Below are 20,497 nucleotides of genomic sequence, written 5' to 3' on the forward strand. Positions count from 1 at the left end.
GCGCGAAGAATTTATGTGTTGCCCTAGGCGGGGCTGCATTACTTTCTTACGTCCAACGGAATCTATTGATCTCATTAAAATTTACAGAAAATCTAGATAATGTTATCAAACGCTTCGGTATAAAACAAAAAAAAAGAAGTTTTTGATCTAAAACAAAATGATTCTTTCCGATGTGCAATAATAGGCAGTCAATAACAAGCGATCGAGACGTGATTCGTCTCATTCGGAATGCTAAACCCGAAATGAGTGACTGCTCGAGCAACGAGGATTAGGCTAGTGCACTGACCTTTAATTCGCGAAATCTGTAAACGCCAGGAAGGTAAACGGTTATCTTCCATCCAAAATAAAAAAAATAGAAAAACAAGGAAGTACACCGGCTTACCGTAAACAATCTAGTGATACATAATTTCAAATAACTTGACTGTCAAAGGAATACTCAACAAATGTTTACGAACTGAAATAAAAGTGTAAAACGAACTGATATATTGGAGAAATGTCTATTAATAGATCCCGCTCCGAAATTGAATCAGTTCTGCGAAGTAAATTAATACTAAAGGTAGTAAAAGAAAAATATTTTCTAAAGTAATATGTCGCGGTTCACTGTTATATTTACGTTTCGCTAAAAATAACCTACACTCATATTTCAAAAAAATTAAAGGTAAGCAGCCTTTTTCGACTTGGTAACGCACAGTTAATATTCTTTTTTAACGATACAATGTAATATCAATCTATCTATTTAAACATACGCAATGGCTCGTCACGATATCTCTGGACTCATAAGGTTTAGAGACTTGAAATTTGGGAGACATATTTCTTTCACCATTTAAAGTTCAACTATCAAATAATTATATAAAATTTTATCCGTAACCCTCCGCGACCAAGAGGCGTTAATTTAGTTCGCGAAGCGGGCGGGGAACAGCTAGTTTATTATATTGTAACTTGGCATTTCACGTATAAACTTAATTTCTTATCGGTTAGGCCTTGGCCGCTTTAGTTAGGCCATTTTTACTTTTGGTCTATTTTAAGGAAAGTTAAAAATCTTAAAAAAGAAAATATCGTGTTAGTTTGTTATTTTATCCATAAATTAAATCAAGTCAAAATTTAACTTATTGCACTACCGAGAGCAGATAAATTTTCGTGTGCCATCGCTTATAAATTGTAAACCTCAATTTTTTTCACGCCAATGTAGAATACGTGGTCTCCCCTAAAGGGTCCATCCACTTTAGGAAAATCTAAAACAATGCTTAATACATAAATATCGTATATTATAACGGCAAAATAGAAGAGAAAATTGAAATATAAAATAATGAGGTCGAATATGAACAATTCATGATATTATTAAAATACAACTTTCTCAGTTTCAGATTATTAAAACGGAAATATCTCCATAGATCAACGACAGAAATCGACAGACATGGCACTTCGTTACGGTAAATGTCACTTTATTGACAACCATTAAACGGATCGACTTTGTTGTGTCGGACGTAAACCTGTGGGTAATTTACAGTCGTGTCTCAGTTTTGTAGTGGAGGGCTTTTATGTTAAGCTTGTTTGTAAGACCCAGTTCGGGGCAAATCAAAATGTTCGCAAATTATAGTAATAAGTGTCCGTTAGGTTTATACCATTTAGTATCACATAGATACCAAGATCGATTTATTTGTGTTAAAAATTTGTGTCGCTCAATAATAAGGGAAAGTTACAATACACATTTTTGCTAATAATATCTTATGGTAAGTAATAAATCAATGTTGAATATTTAATTTAATTTACAGTACAATTTATGCATTATTTATAACAATATCCTGTATTTATTTATAAATATTAATTAACTACGAAACGTTTCCTCATTTACAGTTCGTTTTATCTTAATATGTTGTATGTAAAACCCAACATATTCCTCAAATGATAGGACAACCACATTATAATATAACTTATAAAGTTTTGATGGAACTGTCATAAATTTTCACCTGTTTGCAATTACAAAAGGCAGGATAATATTACGTCTGTAATATCCCTTTGTTTTAAGTAGAACAATGTGAAAATTCCAAATTCTATTAAAGAGGTTTCAACTAATAATATAACCAAATTTACATCGGTCGATATAAAAATCTTAACAGGAAAAGTAGTAACAATTAGTGGAGTTGAATTAAAACGATACAATAAGCGTGCAAACTCTGCGTTCGTCTTACATTTATTACAATTTTTGGACCTTAAAATGACCTCTCTAACTGGACCAAGGTAACTTAGTTATATACGTCTAAGGGTGAAATCAAGGACGAATGATATCACGTATTTTTAAACAGTTTCTGTATTGCGTCGGTAAGGGCGTCGTGCGTCTGTCTAGTCCCCGAATATAATCGCAGACTTCCTATGAAAATGCTAATGAGGGCTGTTGTCACGCGACACTAGCGACCCTCCGCCTTCCCCTCGCCCACAAGTTCGGCTTTAGCTAGTCGAATAAATCGAATAACTGCACACAATTATTATTCAATAATATCCGACGTCATTTTTTGCGGCCAGTTTAAATAAATCAAACCTCGGTCTCGAGAAAACTATGATAAAAATAGGTTAGTTTCTGAATATTGAAATATATTGGATAAATATACGTTACGTATGTCATAATATTACTATCAATATAAGTTTGAATTTTTATTGTTAAATATTTTTGAATTTATCATTTAATTATTTCGATATTTAAAAAGAACGCTGTCGACTATATCACAATTAATAACTAATATAGCTGCCAACGACACTAGAATAACATAAAACAATGAAATAACACTTCATAAATTTATTTAATAGGCGGTGGAAGCTTCGAATTAATAGACTCGGCGTTTTTTTAGGCATTAAACTCTGCTTTATTCAAATTTTTAACAAGCATTAACAGTTGGTAAAAAATTGCTAAAGTGGTTACATTTTTTAAATTTTACTTTACTGTCTTTTTAGATACATATTAAACAAAAAATCATGTTTTTTTACTAGAGACAGATTATGTGGGTAGGTATTGCCCTCTTTGGTTGTTTATTTAAATTTAATTCACGATATGGTCAGATTTCGTATAGTTATGAGGGACTCTTAACTCTTTGGTAAAACAAACTAATAATCAATATTGTTATTTCTAGCTTAGGACAACGGGTACAGAAATTCAAAATAACACGTGGCTTTTAAATATAATCCGAAGTAAGACCTTAAAGAAAAGAACAACAATGCTCATTCATATTGATTAAACCGTTATTTCAGAACAATTATGCATGTACATAATTTAATTTTAATTTATCGCAGATGTGCCAGATAAGTTTGCTGCCAACAGCGCTGCGGAATAATTTCTCGCACTAAATCATATTTGTGGAACAATAACAGTAATTCTTTCTCACATCAATATTTATTGTATTTTACGTGATTACTAACGGGGTAAATTTAGATTAAGTCGACGTTAAAATAAAATCAATAGTATTTGTATCTTTTTTGTTACTGAATCCAATAATAAGAACCACATTCATTTATTTTAAATGTATTATTATTCAGTGGCAAATAATCCTTCTATTGCTATATAAGTATAAAATATAAAATTGATTTCTGGCTCATTATTTCCTCACACAATCAACTGTTTCCATTTTTCCTATGTTTTTTGACCAAAATCATCTTTCACTTTTTACCGAAAAGGCCCGGAACATATAAAGTCATAGTACTAATAGTACTCTACAAAGACCATGTTAATGTTATTTGTACGTAAATTTTTCTTCTTTTTTCGACTTGCTAAAGTCAAAAGACTCATCACGTCATCAACATTTCATCCGGAATACGTCCTTTATTGGACATATGCCTCCCTCAGAGATTGACAATAAGACCGGTCGGAAGCGGCCTGCCTGCCATCCACATACTTTTTGACACTATTCGTTAGTAAGCCAAAACTAGATGAGTATTTTTTTTTTACTACAAAGTATAAATTAAAAGAGTAAAACGTATGTACTATTTGCTTTCAAACATAACGAGCACGCGAGGAAATATGCCAAAATTATATAACATATGTACAAAATAGTTCTAATCGTGTAGCACGTGTTTCTCGCATTTCATTTGTAATATTTTTATACCTTTGCTTAAATTATTTAATTGCATACCCTTAATAAAAAATTATTTAGCAATTTTTTTATTTCTCTATTAAAGGTCTGTTCATTTCAATTTTTCATTTCAACTATTTATTTATATTGTGTATGAATCTAGTGAAATTAAAAAAGTCGTACAGGTTGTGTAGCCTATTAAACTAGCACATACGTCTATAAATAGCTCTTTCAGCTAAAAGTACAATGTACAATTGTTAAGATATATTTGGTAGTAAAACATATAAAAATCGACTATCGATTTTGCGTAAAGGAAAGTATGTGTCCCTACATGTAATATTTGAGCTACCCTAAGATCTTTATGTATTTAAACGTAAAACCATAAACTGATATCAACTGGCACATAGTAACTTCGGCATAAAATTCGCCTTTACACCATTGCCATTCTTATGCTGCGGATTATGAACCATATTATAAGAATGGTAAAATAAATATTTTTATTTAATTAAATAGCCAACTTTTAAAAATTTGACAATTATTTATTTAAAACTTTTTATCTGTAGTTTCTAAAGATAACATATGTTTTACTTCTCAAATGCCTTTTAGATCTCTACCTAAAAAAATCAAAGCTAACGACATTGCTAAATACCATAAATTTTACTTGAATATTTTTGTAATAAAAAGGTTTACAGTTTAACCGAAATAGCATAATTACCAAATTAAACCAAGCTTATGTACGCAGATGGTATCGTCATGCGGCTAAATAAATTCGCAGACGGTCGTAGCCCGCATTTCCGTAATACGACATAAAAAACGTCGCCATTGATACGAGTACCTTGCCTTACTCCCATTTCTGATAAAAACTTTCCACGGAAATAAATCCTTTAATTTTCGTGGAGGCGTCAACCAAATTTTGATTTTAATTTATTGCTTACTAATTTTTCATGCTAGATTTTTTTATTTTAATCTTATCATATTTTTATGTATTTTTTATATCATGTTTTCCTGTAAATTTACATCACTGTGCCAATATGTATAAAGTAATATATTAAAACGGTGGAGTACAATATTTATTATAGATCCCTGATGATAATATCAATACGAAAATTTCTAATGAAAAGAAAAAATTTTTACTAAAAATATTTTTTTGATGTGGGTAGAGACGAGATGATGGCTTTTATGGGGAGATGGGTCTTTAAAAACTCTTCCCAATAATATACAACGTGAATGACAATGCCGTTAAATATCATCGAAGAACAACGAGAATGCTCCCGAACAACTGAAAAGACTGAAATTTTTATAAGGGCAAACGTAATGGTTGACCTCAGCGCCCTAACGCTGAGTTCAATACACCCACGTTGTTAGATATGAGATAGTTAAAATAAAATTTATAGATTTTTCAATATTTTATTATATTATACTACTATTTCTAATATTTCTATTATACTTATGTATCGTGATTTTATTTCCATTCTAAAAAGAAGATAATTCAAAGCGTGTGTAAATTTTTGAGAAAAAAATGTTATGTTTGAAACGACAAATTAGATCAACCCTTGACCTGTAACGAAACAATAGATCCCTTTGTCGAAAGAACACAGGGCCGCTCCAGCATCCTCCTTGAAAAAAAAAATTCCTTACCTATTCTTTCCATGACCGATCTTGTAGAGCTCGACATGCTTGAACTGGGCGTAGGTGGCCATAGTTTCGTATTTGGGAAAATGAAGACGTTTAACACAGCGTTCACTGCGCGAACCCGACACGACAATGGGATAGACACGTGTGGACGTTGCTGCGTTTGTCAGCTGACTGAACGCGCGCGGGCAGTACCCTTGCTTAAGTCGATGCGACCACCCTACCCCGCGCGTGAAAAGCGAGCCGCGCATGCCCGCCGCTTCCGCGCCCATACCTTGCTTTTTTTTCATTTCTTCTGAGCACCTGGTGGCTAATGTTCATACGACACATGCCCGTGCCAGATGACTCGTGACGACGGATGGGAACAGGTTTTTAATAACAAAAAAATTTAGGGATGAGTGACGTTGAACTGATCGCTTCCGTAAAAACATGGCAGGCGTAGACACTTACGTAACAGCTTTTTATTTGTTTGGTTTCCTCACCACTCTTGAAGGGTTCGACGGATTAGGAACTTTTTGTACCTGTGTTCTTGAATGGCTGGAGCTTGTTTGTTTATGTGTAATATAAGTTATGAAACTAAAATTAACATAAATCCTAGATATTTTAGGAGATCGATATATAATATTAGTTCAGGACTTATAATGAATTTGAGTATACTTGAGTGATAAACAACTCGCTCTTTACCCTTCAAGTTACCTTTTAATTACTTCATTTCATGCAAATGACAATGAAAAAGCGCCATTTGCGATAACATTCCTTGAAATAAATATTTTAGTTTCTATCAGATTTGGCTCTTGCATTATTCTCATGACATACACAAATGGTCACTTTAAATGGTCCTAACAAGATAATTATAGGAATGATTTAATAAACATGGAATGATTAGTTAGATGTATTTTTATACATTCTTTATTGCAACTTTCTTGTGAAATTAAATTAAGATTTAAAATTTAAGTATACATATTTGTTTCGTTTTCTATACGTTATTAATAAAATACCTATATACATAACTATATAACAAGCGTAATCAATTTAATAGATAATGAAAATTAGGTGAACTAAATAGGACGTTTTTTTTTTCACGGAAAACTTTCGTTTTTTCTCTATTGCATAGCTATAAATATAGATTTATAGCCATGCAACTACACAGTCATATAATACGTAAATTGGCTGTAAATATTAAAAGAAATAATTAATAAATAATAACCTTAATTTATTTATACTATATATGCAAATGCTGTGAAAAAACATTAATTTGTTGTGAATAATAACACAAATTAAATAAAATAAACATGTGTTCATTTTATGTTTCTAAATGTAATTTTGTCTTGTTTTTATATGTATTAAATAATCGAGTGCATATAATTGATATGTAAGCACATAGTTATAAGAAATAAAACGTATAAAGTATATTTTAATAACACGTCCTGGCACTTTTATTTTGTTCGTTGTCGAATAATGTACACAAACTTAGACATCTTAGATTAGTTTCCGATTTGTTGCGCAGACCGTTCAACGATTGAAAGTTACAACCACTCCGTTAATCATGGAAATAAATGAAATCTATCGCCGTCTAGTGATAGAAACGCGAAGGAAGTCCTTATGAAAAATTCATAACTTTTCCGTTGAATTGAAGTTACAGAAAAAAAGTTCACATGATCTGTATCGCTTTTCTTAACACCTACAGCTATGAATTAAAATAACATTAAAAAATACTATACATTAAAAAGAAATAATTATAATATTAAATATATTATAATTATTTCTCTTATTATCATAAAATTAATAATATTTCTTTTACTACATAAACATTTATTAATTACTTACTTTAATTAATACATGTTAATGTACAGGTAATAAAAGAGCAACAAGAAAGCAAAGAATTGTAATAATAATAAAAATGTACGATGGGCGGTCTTTATACTGGAGGCGATTTCTTATAGACAACTATAGTATGGATACAGAAGCAGGACAAGTAGCAGGCCGTAGTGTATTTTTTTATTTATTTATATGTATATATATATATTATATCTGTGTCCAATAATGTCAAGAATCGAAGATTTAAAAGATCACGTGCAAATTCCTACTTCATTTAATTTTAGAATACATACATTTAAATAATAAAAATTATAATAAATATGACACTGGATTATGTGAATAATATTAAAACATTTACGGAATAAAAGTTATGTTAAATCAAAAACAATGAAGCATAGTAAAATATTACAAAAATATCAATTTGGATCAAGTTCACATTAACCTTATAGAGATAAGAAGAAAAAAACTTAATTAATAAATGAATAATTGGTGCATTTAGTGTATATTTGTAAAGTATTTTTCGTTATACTTTGTTGAAAACATATTGTTTTTCTTCCCGCGATACATTAAATTTATTTTGGATTAGAGTACTTTACCTCGTTAGGAGAAGCAGTCATTTTATATATTACAGTTAGTGGGATTAGCGTTGACAGCCAGTGAAAGTTTTTAAGCGGCTTTAGTGGGAGCATCGTTGTGGGAACGCTCTGAGTATATTTGCACTTAAATCACTGTCTTTCTACTTAAGTAGTGAACCGTAAACCATTAATGCTGACTGTTAAAATACCCTTTAGTATTGTTAGAATAAACATTTTGTCTATTTAAAATCTTCAACAATCGCATCACTTCGCATTTCTTTAAACATTGCGTCGCTGTCGAAATTGAAGTTTATTACAACTCATTACTCCGCTACTGAACTAAATAATAACCTTTACCGAGTTGAGAAAATAGACAAGTGGAATCTTTCCAATAATTTTTAATAACAATCATTGAAAATAGGTTTAAAATTACGATTTTGTATTACACTCTCTAAAGTTTTATAAGCTCTAGATATATTCATTCAATAATCTTTCAGCATTTTAGAGTCCCCTGGGAATTGTCATGTGTGTGCCAACTGATTTTACTGCTAAGGTGGGATAGATACAGGTAGACAGAAGGGTGAAATAGTGAAATTGGAAAAAATGTAATTTTTTAAATAAGGTTACATAAAAAACTGTGAGATGAAAATAATTACACTAACACATCATTTAAATAAATAAATTACTTATTACAGTTTGCATAATTTAACATTTCTTTTTAAATGTCGTTCTTTTTATGACATTTGCAAAGAAAATTTTGCGAGTCATGATTTAGCTATACATGAACTACCAAAAAATTAGTTTTTCTAAATAAGATATCTACACGCATATAGAACAAGGTATTGTATAGTAATAATGTCGCTTGCAGCATCGTGATCATTGACTTTTTACGAAGCATACGTCAAACAGTCGAGAGCTTCCCAGTTTCAACACCGAACCATTAAGGAGGCGAACCCACTAATTATCTATCTACACGCGAGTCACTTGACCAAACCCAATTTTGAACATATTTCGAAAGGTGCATATTATTTTTAGAAACTAAACAAATCATTAAGAAGACGTATTTTTTTATCAAACACAAAAAAGGTACAATCAATTTACTTTCCAAAAACTTTAAAATCAGATTTTATTTTAAGTCATTTATAACAGTTTTTATTTAGATTCTTACGCCTGTAAATGGAGTTCAGGAGGCTGATAATTAGACGGATAGGCAGTTAGGTAACAAACAATTAATATTGTTCTATATGTTTAAGTCACGCGAAGCGGGCAGGAGACAACTAGCAATATATAAATATTGCTTTCCCCAAGTCTAAGTAACTAAGTAAGCATGCAGTGGTATGTATACGGATGGATTAGTTAAAACCTAATTTGTTTATAAGTCTCCGATAAAGATTTATGCCTTATTACATTCCGAATTCATATAGATTATGCAAATTATATAATAATAACGTTAAAATTTAAATTTAACGATAACAATAAAAGCTAAGCACTAACATTCGAATATTTAATTTGAAGGTTCGAGGCGTCTGATTACGTCAATATATCTGGGCACCTCAGCATACGTCCTGCATCCATAGCATTTACAGTACAAACAGTAACATTGCACAGAGGAGCATCGGTTAAACGTAACTCTACAAAGGGCATTTCTACATCAGAAAGTGCACATTCCTTTCTCGGAAACGTTTGTTTATATTTCATTTCCTGTTCCGTGCATAGACGAACTGTTTTTTCGATTAATGGATTACTTCTTTACTTGTAAACATTTATTAGGAAACTGCGCCACATGCCTGATATAAATAGGATTACTCTGAACTTGTCCTGACGCTTTCGAATATTTCTAAATTATGTTAAAAAACAAATATTTTTAAGCAAGGACAGGCGTACCAACCATGCCTATAATAAACAATAAGAGTATTGTTCACCTTATATTAAGAACTAATCTTAAAGACTTAAAGTATTTAGGTTGATGAAGGTATATCTTTTGTCTGGGAAACCTATTTTTAACAGGAGGCGACCTTCGGCTCAAATGTTGATGAAAAAATATGATACTTAAATACTAATAATATATACTCACCTTCAATAAGAAAGCTTTGGAAAGGTATATGCAGAAATTTATATTAAAGTGAGACAATCAAGACAAAGAAATCGTTACAAATCTTTCGAAAAAAAATTTCATCTTAAATTGTGTACCTTATGTATCCAATAATAAAATGAAAAAAATTTAACATACACGTGTAAATGTTTCATGATTCTATACTTAATACAAATACAAGTTGGTCTTGTTGATCGACATCCGGACTCGCAGCAGAGTATAAATCTAAATGAAAAGGAAATGAAACTAGATTATAAGTCAATATTAAGGCAACCATAGTTTATTATTTTTACATTGGCTACAGAAACTAATAAATAAAGCCATAACATAACATTATTTTCTTCTATAACCGTTATTGTTTGTTTACTTTATTACACTCATTTTTATACCTATTGTCATAAGTAAAGATTTATAATTGACTTATAATTTAACTACACCATTATTTCGTATATCTATAATTGCCTTTAGCTGTAAGTCTTCTATACTAATAAAATATATAGAATAATCTATTATTCTGTTTTTTTAAAAGCTTGAGATAAGAGGTTTTTTGTCAATATGCAATTGTCACAATTACGCAACTAAACATGCAATTGCTTAGAAAAATCTAGTACAGTAATTGCATCAAACCATCATGCGGTAAACCGACAAGGGACAAATATTCAGACCGGTTAAGAGAACAAAGTACGGAGTTTCCCTTTGTGGTGTAAGAAAATTGAGCAACGGTCATTTCGTTATTGCTATGTCACTATTACAAAACTTACTCGCGTAATGTAATGCTAGATTATAGAATATGTTCCCAATCACGCGCGCTCTACATCTTACCTCTTTACGAATACTAGCGTGTTGATGTTGCCATGTTTGCATCTTTGTAAATTGGAAACTTTCGTTATTTTGCGTTCGGAAGTAAGAAAACACTGAGGAAATCCGCGTGCTTGTGACGTGAATTAAAATACATAATCAAGTTTTTTAAAAAGGTAACCTCACCTTTGGTTTAATATGTTTCACAGAACACAAAAACTATATATTATTACATGTTTCAATAGTGTCTTAACTTTATTTATGATTATAGAATGATGATAAGCAAACTCAATTCTATACCAGGAATGGAGATCCTTCATTAATAAGTAAATATTTATTGAGGTCTATTTTGTACTTCTAAATACGTAATAAACCATATAAGTAGTTATTTCTGTGATTTACCAAATAAGTTTACGTTTGCTAACTAAGGCTGATTACCAAGTGTTTTCAATGCCATCAATATGCCATTCATGCCATTAATAAATATTTTTTATTTAAACTGAATAAACCGTGGCCAAAGTAGCTTAAAGTTTCACTCCTATATCATATATTATGTTTTCTCTGTTTAAATTTTATTAATAAAACGTTAAAAAGTGAATAAATTAGTGGATCGTTTGAAAAAGAATTTCAGATTCCGTGCACACAATAGCCAAGCTCTCTAGATAACCAGCCAACCAAATCAAACTGTTTTCTCTTAATTTGCGTTATATTTAATAATTGAATTGCCTCCTACTACATCGGCAATATACGAGTATAGTCTGCATAAAGAAAAAATCTAAAATGTGATTGTTGTTTTAATTATTTTATTAGGCATGTATTTGTCTAATAAAATCTAATAAAGTATCCATATACTACACTAGGTGTAGAATGAAAAAAATTTATTACTTTAGACAAAAGTAATATATTTCAATGATACAGTAGTATAATGGTATTATTCTTGTTTTGTTTGCTATATTAATTTACATCTATTTATTAGATTATTACCCTCTCTTAAAATAGTACTTAATCGCATCTTCTTTCTTTGTATATATTAATATCTCTTATTAATTATCTTCTTTCTAAATATTTCACTATATGTATGTATATATATATATATATATATATATATATACATAGGGTGTATATATATATAGATAAATATTGTAAAAGTCCACATCTAAAATACTTGTATATTTTGGGCATTAGAATTTTCATTGGACATTGAACTTTATTGTGAGCATTTTAATGAATGTGCTTCTGGTCAGCATTTTGTAAATAAATAAATATCTGATTATCTTTCAATTATTTTTCAAGGATAAACCGGTAAACACTGTAAGAACGATATATTTGAACGTGCTTACTAATTTTTTTTTCAATTATGCTTTAAAACTGAAAAATGAAAACGGTGATCAGCAACTGAAAAACGATAGACTGTTCTAGCTATAATATGTATTTGATGTATCCGGACTCGTATTTCGTCACTTGTTCTCAAACTTTTTTGTCTTAGTAAAGAGAAGGCGATATTATCAACGTTTCATTGTTTACTTGTGGCGCAATGTCGGATGAACTGTCGCCACAACTGCCTGAAATGGCTAACGAGCGGTATAGCACTTCCGGTCGGACGGAGATACGGTAGCGCTTGCTATTATTGATTCAGTCGCAAATTCTAGAATCGTTTTAAAGTTAGCCCCCAACTACGTTTTGTTCAGCTTTCTATATCTCATTATAGGGTCAAAAAATATTTGAATATGACCTTTTTTTAAGCCTCAACTACACGAACGTGACATTACCCAAAAGTTTTGAAATACTAATCCTCTTGAAAACCACTACGCGTGTACCCGTCTTCTTACTTCACTTATTTCATTAGATACGATAGGCGCTGAATTAAAAAACATACCTAGGTACCCCTAGTAAAACAAGTGCTACTAACCATTAATAAATGATCACATAAAATTAAATTAGTTCCTCTTTAATAAAAAATAACTTAAACAAATTAACTTTTATTTAGTCAATCATCTATACCTTTACATTTAGGATGTAATCAGGATGTTACGTCTCAAACTAGTTTATAATGTGAAACCTCATTAAACGAGCATTTTGCGGACGTATTACCTCATCCATGGGTAGATTATTCTAAAAAACAACACACTTTCCATCCTGTTTACTGTAACCACTGTTGATCATAATTTGTTTAATGACTGTTGCAGAATCATAACCAATCAATCTGAGCAAACAAAAAAACCGTAAAGAATAAATTTAATTATTTACGTTATATTACGGACGGATTCATCATAGTAATTTTAAATTTATGTTTATCGTGAAATTGGAGAAAAATAGTTATGGGGCAACATTTGGATAGTAGGATGTAAGGATTGACATTGACAGGGGACAGTCAGATTTGCTATGTATGACGAATATACGAGTGTTTTTGTTTAATTAAAGTTCTTGGTTTAAATCAAATGTTTTCTCTATTACATCCCCACAAAATTATGGATTGTTAAAAATGTTCGATTACTGCCAAGAAGAAGACGAATAACATCATAAAATTGAAAAACGTGACAACGTGAAGTTTATTCGTTAGTTTCTTTCGCTGTCTCCGTCACATCTACTAAGAAGACGCTCCACCAAAAATCGCTGTCCCGCAAACTCCATTCGAAGCTGCCATCTTTCTCACCCACGTGAGAGACCCGTTTTGGAGATTTACTGCTTCACTGACGTGAACTGTCAATCACGTTTTTTACAAACAAATTGGTAACAAATAAATTTGACTCCTATACAGAATGTTACATATTTTAGTAGTAGTAACAGTTAGTGTACATATGAACTATATTTTTTCTCTTTTATTCTTATTAATTTAATTTATTACTGCATCACCAAATGGTTCACTGGTCATAAAATGGTATATTATCGGTAATACTTTATTTCATATACAAAGTATTTAAATAAATAAATAAAATTGCCTAGACATTTTTTCTTTTCATTGTTAAATAAAAAGCACATAAGCGATGTTATAAATTGATTCGTAATTACGAAAGGATCGTTTTCATTGTGGTGCAAAATTATGTATAAACGCTGTATTTTATACGACATGTGGGCAGAGGCGGTCGCTGCAGGCGCGCAGGATGTCGGTTATCATTAATTATCTTGCTGCGAAGCTACCATTAACCGGGAACAGGAACAATCCTGGACTATTATGAAAAGTATTATACGACTCGACTCTCGGGTCAGGCAATTATTTTCTCGTGTGTTACTCGTGTGAGCTTCAAACCTGCTCTTTACGCATTTTTATAGTGTTTACTTCTTTAACTTAAGCAATGTAATGTAATGTTTATTCACTTTATTTTCCATTTTAAATCAATGACTGTGATTACTAGAGTATTTATTAGAAAAAAGCTAGAATATCACAGATTTATAGAAACTGATAATAAATTAGAGCTCTTTTATAAAGAGTTTCCCTAACAACAAAACTAATAGTTTCAAAAGCACCCTGATCTGAGAATATCCCACAACAAGTATAGTCGTCGTAACAGCCCTTAAGACGCCCACATGCAGGGCCTAGGCCTCCCCCAAAAATATTTATGTTGGGATATACTATAATCGCCACACTTGAAAGGCGCGTAGAAATCTCGCAATCGAAATGTGGCACTATGGTACCCAGAGGACGCTGCTGCCCATCCTCTGGAAACTTGTCTGTGAGCTGTGGCAATCCTATATATACTTAATGCCCAAAGTGTGAGTTGTATAAAGTTGTATCCCGGGAATAGAACCCATGTCCTATGATCACAAGTCCACAGTAGTTACAGCGAATCATTCCCAAGTTTTAATTATTTGTACTACAGAATATATTTGCTAGATTTGCAAGACGCATTTTTTTAAATTTTTATATGATAAGTCTGAGACTGGGAGGTAAGTTTTTTACAATACCGTCCATATTAAATAATAATTAAAAACTTAAAAAACCAAAAAATATAACCTAGAGAAAGGTATGACAAGCTTATCTGCATTTCTAATAATAACTTTGTGTATGACAAACAAGGTTTATTGCCTCTTATGATTATAACAAATATTCATACGTAAATAGATATATACTCGTATGTATAGTGTGCGTGTGCGTTTGCGCAGACGATGTGTTCCTCATATCATATCTGGTGAGTTATATACTTTTAACACCAGAACCCTTAAGAACCAAGAGGGAACGAAGCTGATGTATCAAATACTATATGGGAAACCATTAGACGAGGTGACGCATTTATAAATGTCTTGGCGGTAATACCCGGCTTATTAACGTCTTCGCCTCAGGAATAATATTACACTTTGTTGACACCGTTCTCACGTTCGGGCAACTGTCAAGCTGTCAATAAAAGTTCCATGAAGCTCGAAGTAAAGATTTGTGTTTCTTAGGCACTAATTATCCCTATATTTATATATCGCGCTATGAAATGCCTATATAAATCAGACTTAACCCTTTTCTTGATAATGTGTCTGTAGATACATCAGAATTAAAAAAAATAGTAGCATCAATTTTGAATGCAAAGTAATCATTTGTATGTGGATGTTTAGGTAATTTCTTAATTTTCGAACGCTTGTTCAGTTTTTTTCTGTTGGCATCTTTGAGTCTTAAAAGTCAAGAGGTATGAATATTAATGTAATATTAAAAAAAATCTGCCAAGTTAAGGGTTAAAGGCAATGGCCCAGTCATCGTGGTCTATACCTCACAGTGGGTGCCTATAGGCTGACATAATGATATTTAAAATCTATCCTGAAGGTCAACTGTATGCCTATTTCAGAAGTCTTGCATTACTCCGGACGATATAACTTTGAGGCAAATATTATGCAAAATAACTCAGATGGTTCGGACATGTATTTTTTAAAGATGACCGCCGTATACTTAACACTATCACTAAGAAATAACAAGGGATAACCGAATAGTTAGCGGCAAGTATATGTAAGTTTGCGATGTTGATTCTAAACACTAAGCGGTATCTTCTTCTTCGTCTGTTAACACTATACACAAATGCCTTTCTTTTCACTGGGTACTGTAAAATAATTTCGGCAGGCGAATCACTTCAAGGCTCATATTATCGGTGATATAAATATATTTATTTATGTATATATATATGTATATTTATATATACATATATATATATATATATATATATATATATATATATATATATATATGTGCACATTTAATTGCTATAAATCCTATTTTAAATTATTAATAATATTTAGAGAGCCGTTTCATATTGTTTTTCTATTTTTTATTTTTTTATTGGGCTGTGTACGTATACAATAGACAAACGTTTTAATAATAATAAATAATAATCTAAGTTTTGCAGTAGGCATGCCTATTTTGATACGATTTGAAATAAATAAATCAAAATGAATGCATTAATTTGTTAATACCATATTCCGATAAAAAATAATTAATTGGTTGTTGAAATGGATAAAGTAAATGTCCACGAGGTAGTAGCTCTTAGAGATATCGCCGGTTTTGTATAACAGATGTCAGACTCCTCCCTGTATCTAATGGACCCACTTTGCATTGTCGCACCGAGTCCGACTGGATAGAGCCGTGAGTAGGCTAGGACGCCTTATCTAGCACTAAGCATGGTCATTATTATGAGCTCGTGAGCACGATGCCTTATCGACATCTGGTACCGCAGACGACATGTTTCCGTAGTCTCGTTCTGCAGCTACTACTACCTGTATTAATATACACCCACAAAAAGTAAACAGAAACAAACTCAACTGAAGGATTAAAATTTGTTAAAAAGCTTAATTACTTATATTGTTTATTTTAAAACATATAATTCCAACCTTTACGGCTTTTTCTATAACTAAGACGTAAAAGCTTGTATCGGCTATGATTCATGTAGTATAGTTATTTTACTGATATAAAAGAAAAGAGATAGATCTAATACCATCATTTGAATATATATAACAATAGTTAATTCTATTCGAACTAAATTTCTTTATCTTCGCAAATCGATAACAATTTGTATTTTTTGCAGCACATTCTTTCATAATAATAATAAAACCACATATAATTGTAAATTAAAAAGATTATACAAAATATTATTTTTGCTTTTAAGCATTTAATACGAAATACACAGCTGGACATTTTAGTTCTTTATTTAGCACATACTTATATCAACATCATTATGTTGCATAATGCATACAATATAAATACGGTGCGCCGACAATAAGATACTTTCAAAACATCGAACACAACCCTAACAATCTAGTTTTCCCAGCCGCCAACAACATACCAGAGTTCAATTAAATTATTGCTGTGAAAAAATATAATAACGATCATAAAATAAGGAAATAAATAGTATATTTCAAATGTAAGGCCCTGTCCGAAACTAGACAGGGGTGTACGAGAGTAAAATAATATACTACATGTTATTTCTCTTAAAGCAAACCAACGACCGCGCCGCGCTTTACTACCACCTAACGCAACGACTCCGAAAGGGATAAAACACCGCCTTCCAGGAGTAGTGAGATCGCTAAACTTTAACACTGACAGCTACAAAAGCAGCGAAAAAAACTACAGCAACAGCTACGGAACGAAGACTGCTCCCCCAACACTACCCGAAAGGACGAAGAATCAGTCTATCCAAGCCACACAGATGCATCACATAACACACAAATGGTGTGCGACCACGGGCAAAAATTACAGAAGGAGAAATTAAAAAAAATTATTCCAGCGCGCCCTGTGCCGAAGAAGCCGTAACAGCCCCATAAGGCTAACAGCATCGACCTCTAACAGAAACAATATACAATTTTATACAACTATGAGGCATTTTCAATAATTTTAAAATAATAATATTGGTATTCAAATTTTTCACCCTTTCTTGTGTTACGGCTAAGCCTCGGTGTACAGAGATTTTTATTTAAAAAAAAAACTATTATCAGTATAATCATTACTAATACTTACACTTATTACTGAGATAAATAACATTTATTTTCAAAAATCGCACTTAAGATTAATCTAACTGCAAAAGGAGCACTAAATGTGTAGCGTTTAAATGAAAACGCTGCAATGTCAAATTTTTATTACTCATTCATATTAAAACTCAGAGTTGAATCCGGACGATGTCAGTTAGATAGTCGTTACCATTTAGTTTATATCAATTATGATTGTTACTAGTTTTTAAAATACACAGCAAATAGATCACTAGTTGCTTTCATTTTCCTCGTCATTAAAGGAGAAAGAAATACACGCGCGCAAGGAATGTCTCACTCCTGAACGTTAAATAAAAATATGTTAAATTGGTAATTAATTTTTACGAAAAAATCTACAATGATAGTCGCAAGTGTAAGCTGCGTGAACAGAGTATGTAAGCAGCCTAAAGCGGTCGTTGTTACGTCAGGGATTACTGTAATCACCGCACGAGTCAATGCATTAAGTTGCTATTTATTGCTCGTACTTTGTATACGATTACACGCCTGTAATTAAAAGTTAACCACGGTTCACTGTATTTTAACTATTGGTTAGATATTTCTCCGGAACCCGGTTATTACAATAAACCAAAAGTTTATAATACATTTACTTAAATGCTCATAGATCCGTCGACTATAATCACAATTCCTTTCTTCTCTATTTCATTTAATTACAAAAAACCTGCTGCTTTCTATATATTGAGCAGTATAACCTGCTGACATTTTCTTAAACTATTAAGTAAACATCCACACACCCACTGCAAGGCGCTTGCGCTGCCTTTGTCTAGCGACTTCCCGCGACAGCAACTGTCGGAGGTCCACCTAGAGGGAGACCTCCCCACGCCGCGTCTAGTAGCTCGTGTCGTTCGGGAGATATGTCTTAAGAATGGGGTTCTATTACGGCTTGCTATACATTATAAATTTCTAAAAATGGCTGCAACTATCTAGAAGCTTGGCCACCACTGCTATATAGAATATGACAACGACGTTTAATCACAGTAGGAATTATACAATTTTTTTAACGTTGACGTTAGATGTAATAATACACTATTAGTACGTAATTGCGACTAACAACTAAAACTAGTCGTCATCGTCATTATCATCATTTCAGTCGTAGAACGTCAACAATTTCGACGAAAAGAAACGTTCGAATCGGCCTGTATCCAGCGTCTTCCGACGACCTTTACAGGTTCGTCTATCCACCTTATGAGTGGGCATCGTTCTATTATAGTCGTTCTAAAATTTTCGTAGGTAAAAATTTAGTTTTTTACATTATTACAACAAAAAATTTGATATCTGAATTAAAAATTATTTTATTGCTGTAACCGTCTCTTTACTTGGCAGGAATTAAACCGGTAACAAACATATTGCAAACAGCAAAGTATCGAAGTGGTAACTCGAGCCACTCCACGGGCTGCGAGTCAACTACTCTACTTGACATAAAATGTGCAGAAGCTCAGTAGCAGTAACCGCTTTGCAGACGTGTTGCGATCTTATCGGCATCTGATATATGATAATTTGCATATCCGGTACATCTCAAGAATTGTTGGTAGTAAAGGTAAGCTTGTTAGTAAAACCATTACTAAGTTCACATATCCTCGCCGATGTGTATAAAAAAACTGCACATACACAAAATAAGTAAAATTTTTATTTTCCTTACATTTATATTCAAGAATATTAGCATTAAAACGTGATCCTCATTTAATACCTTATTGGTAAGCTCACAATCGCTCAACAAGTCGTGAAGAGATCGAATCAAGAATGTAGTGATTTGAAGTTTGTACAAAAAAAGTAACTGAGATAGCCCTACGAACTGGCAAGTTGATGTGGCACTAGGCAGGCTTCATAGCGCACACAAAACAGACTGGCAAGCGCAGAGTGGAACGTCTACCCACAAGGTAGACAGACACCCTCGTTAAAATCTCCGAAAGACGCTGGATACGGGCCGCTTCCAACCAGTCTTATTCGAAATCTATGGGCAAAGCCATTTACTATGGCAGAAATGACGATGATAAAAATGACTTTATGTAAAAAACTAAGTATTTCAGAATTTCATTATACAGGTTTTTATGTATTAACAAAAACCAAAGGTCTAATAAAAAAAATTTAACTATTAGAACTCCTTGTTAACAAAAAAAAAGGTGTATTACTTTAAACCTTTGTGATTTAATTTAATCTCCAAAATAAATAAGTTTATTAAAAAAAAAATAGTTATTTGGGAGAATACAAAAGTCAATAATAGAATAGGTATAATATATCAAATTGTCAAAAGCAATACAAAAAAACTGCGGTTATAGATTTTTATAAAGTAGAGAGAGAAAAATATAGATAGAAGATCTTTTAGCATAATTTAAATATTAGAAGGATAAGGAAATTTTTTCATAAGGTAGCTAACGTATAATTACTATACACGACGACTACTATAACATGTTACCCGACATATCACATGTATCAAAAATATTTCCCATAGAACCTTTTATTGCACGCATACGTTTCATCATACTTTAAAAACAAAAGCACAATTTGAATAGAACTAGCCCTTGTCTCATTCAATCAACAATGCATTACATCTCATTGTAAAGTGTATTTCGAGAGGA

The 20,497-nt window shown here is 31.9% G+C and overlaps 1 protein-coding gene across 5 annotated transcripts in view; it reads right to left on the reverse strand.

The window, feature by feature from the left end:
* Positions 1 to 20,497, reverse strand: part of Jupiter (microtubule-associated protein Jupiter) — a 141,876-nt gene that overhangs the window by 64,756 nt on the left and 56,623 nt on the right. For 3 of the 5 annotated variants that reach the window (XM_068763692.1, XM_068763691.1, XM_068763693.1), the window contains exon 1: positions 5,697 to 5,867. The exons of the other annotated variants lie outside the window; for them this stretch is intronic. In XM_068763692.1, coding sequence (XP_068619793.1) covers positions 5,697 to 5,758 — 62 coding nt within the window. In that variant the 5' untranslated portion in view covers positions 5,759 to 5,867. Of the gene's footprint in view, positions 1 to 5,696; positions 5,868 to 20,497 lie in introns of those variants that run through there. 5 annotated transcript variants of the gene reach the window in all.

Source organism: Battus philenor, unplaced genomic scaffold (assembly GCF_028537555.1).
Source record: "Battus philenor isolate CCGP_79_NKW_IND1 unplaced genomic scaffold, ilBatPhil1.0.hap1 SCAF_18, whole genome shotgun sequence".
Lineage (NCBI taxonomy): Eukaryota > Metazoa > Arthropoda > Insecta > Lepidoptera > Papilionidae > Battus > Battus philenor.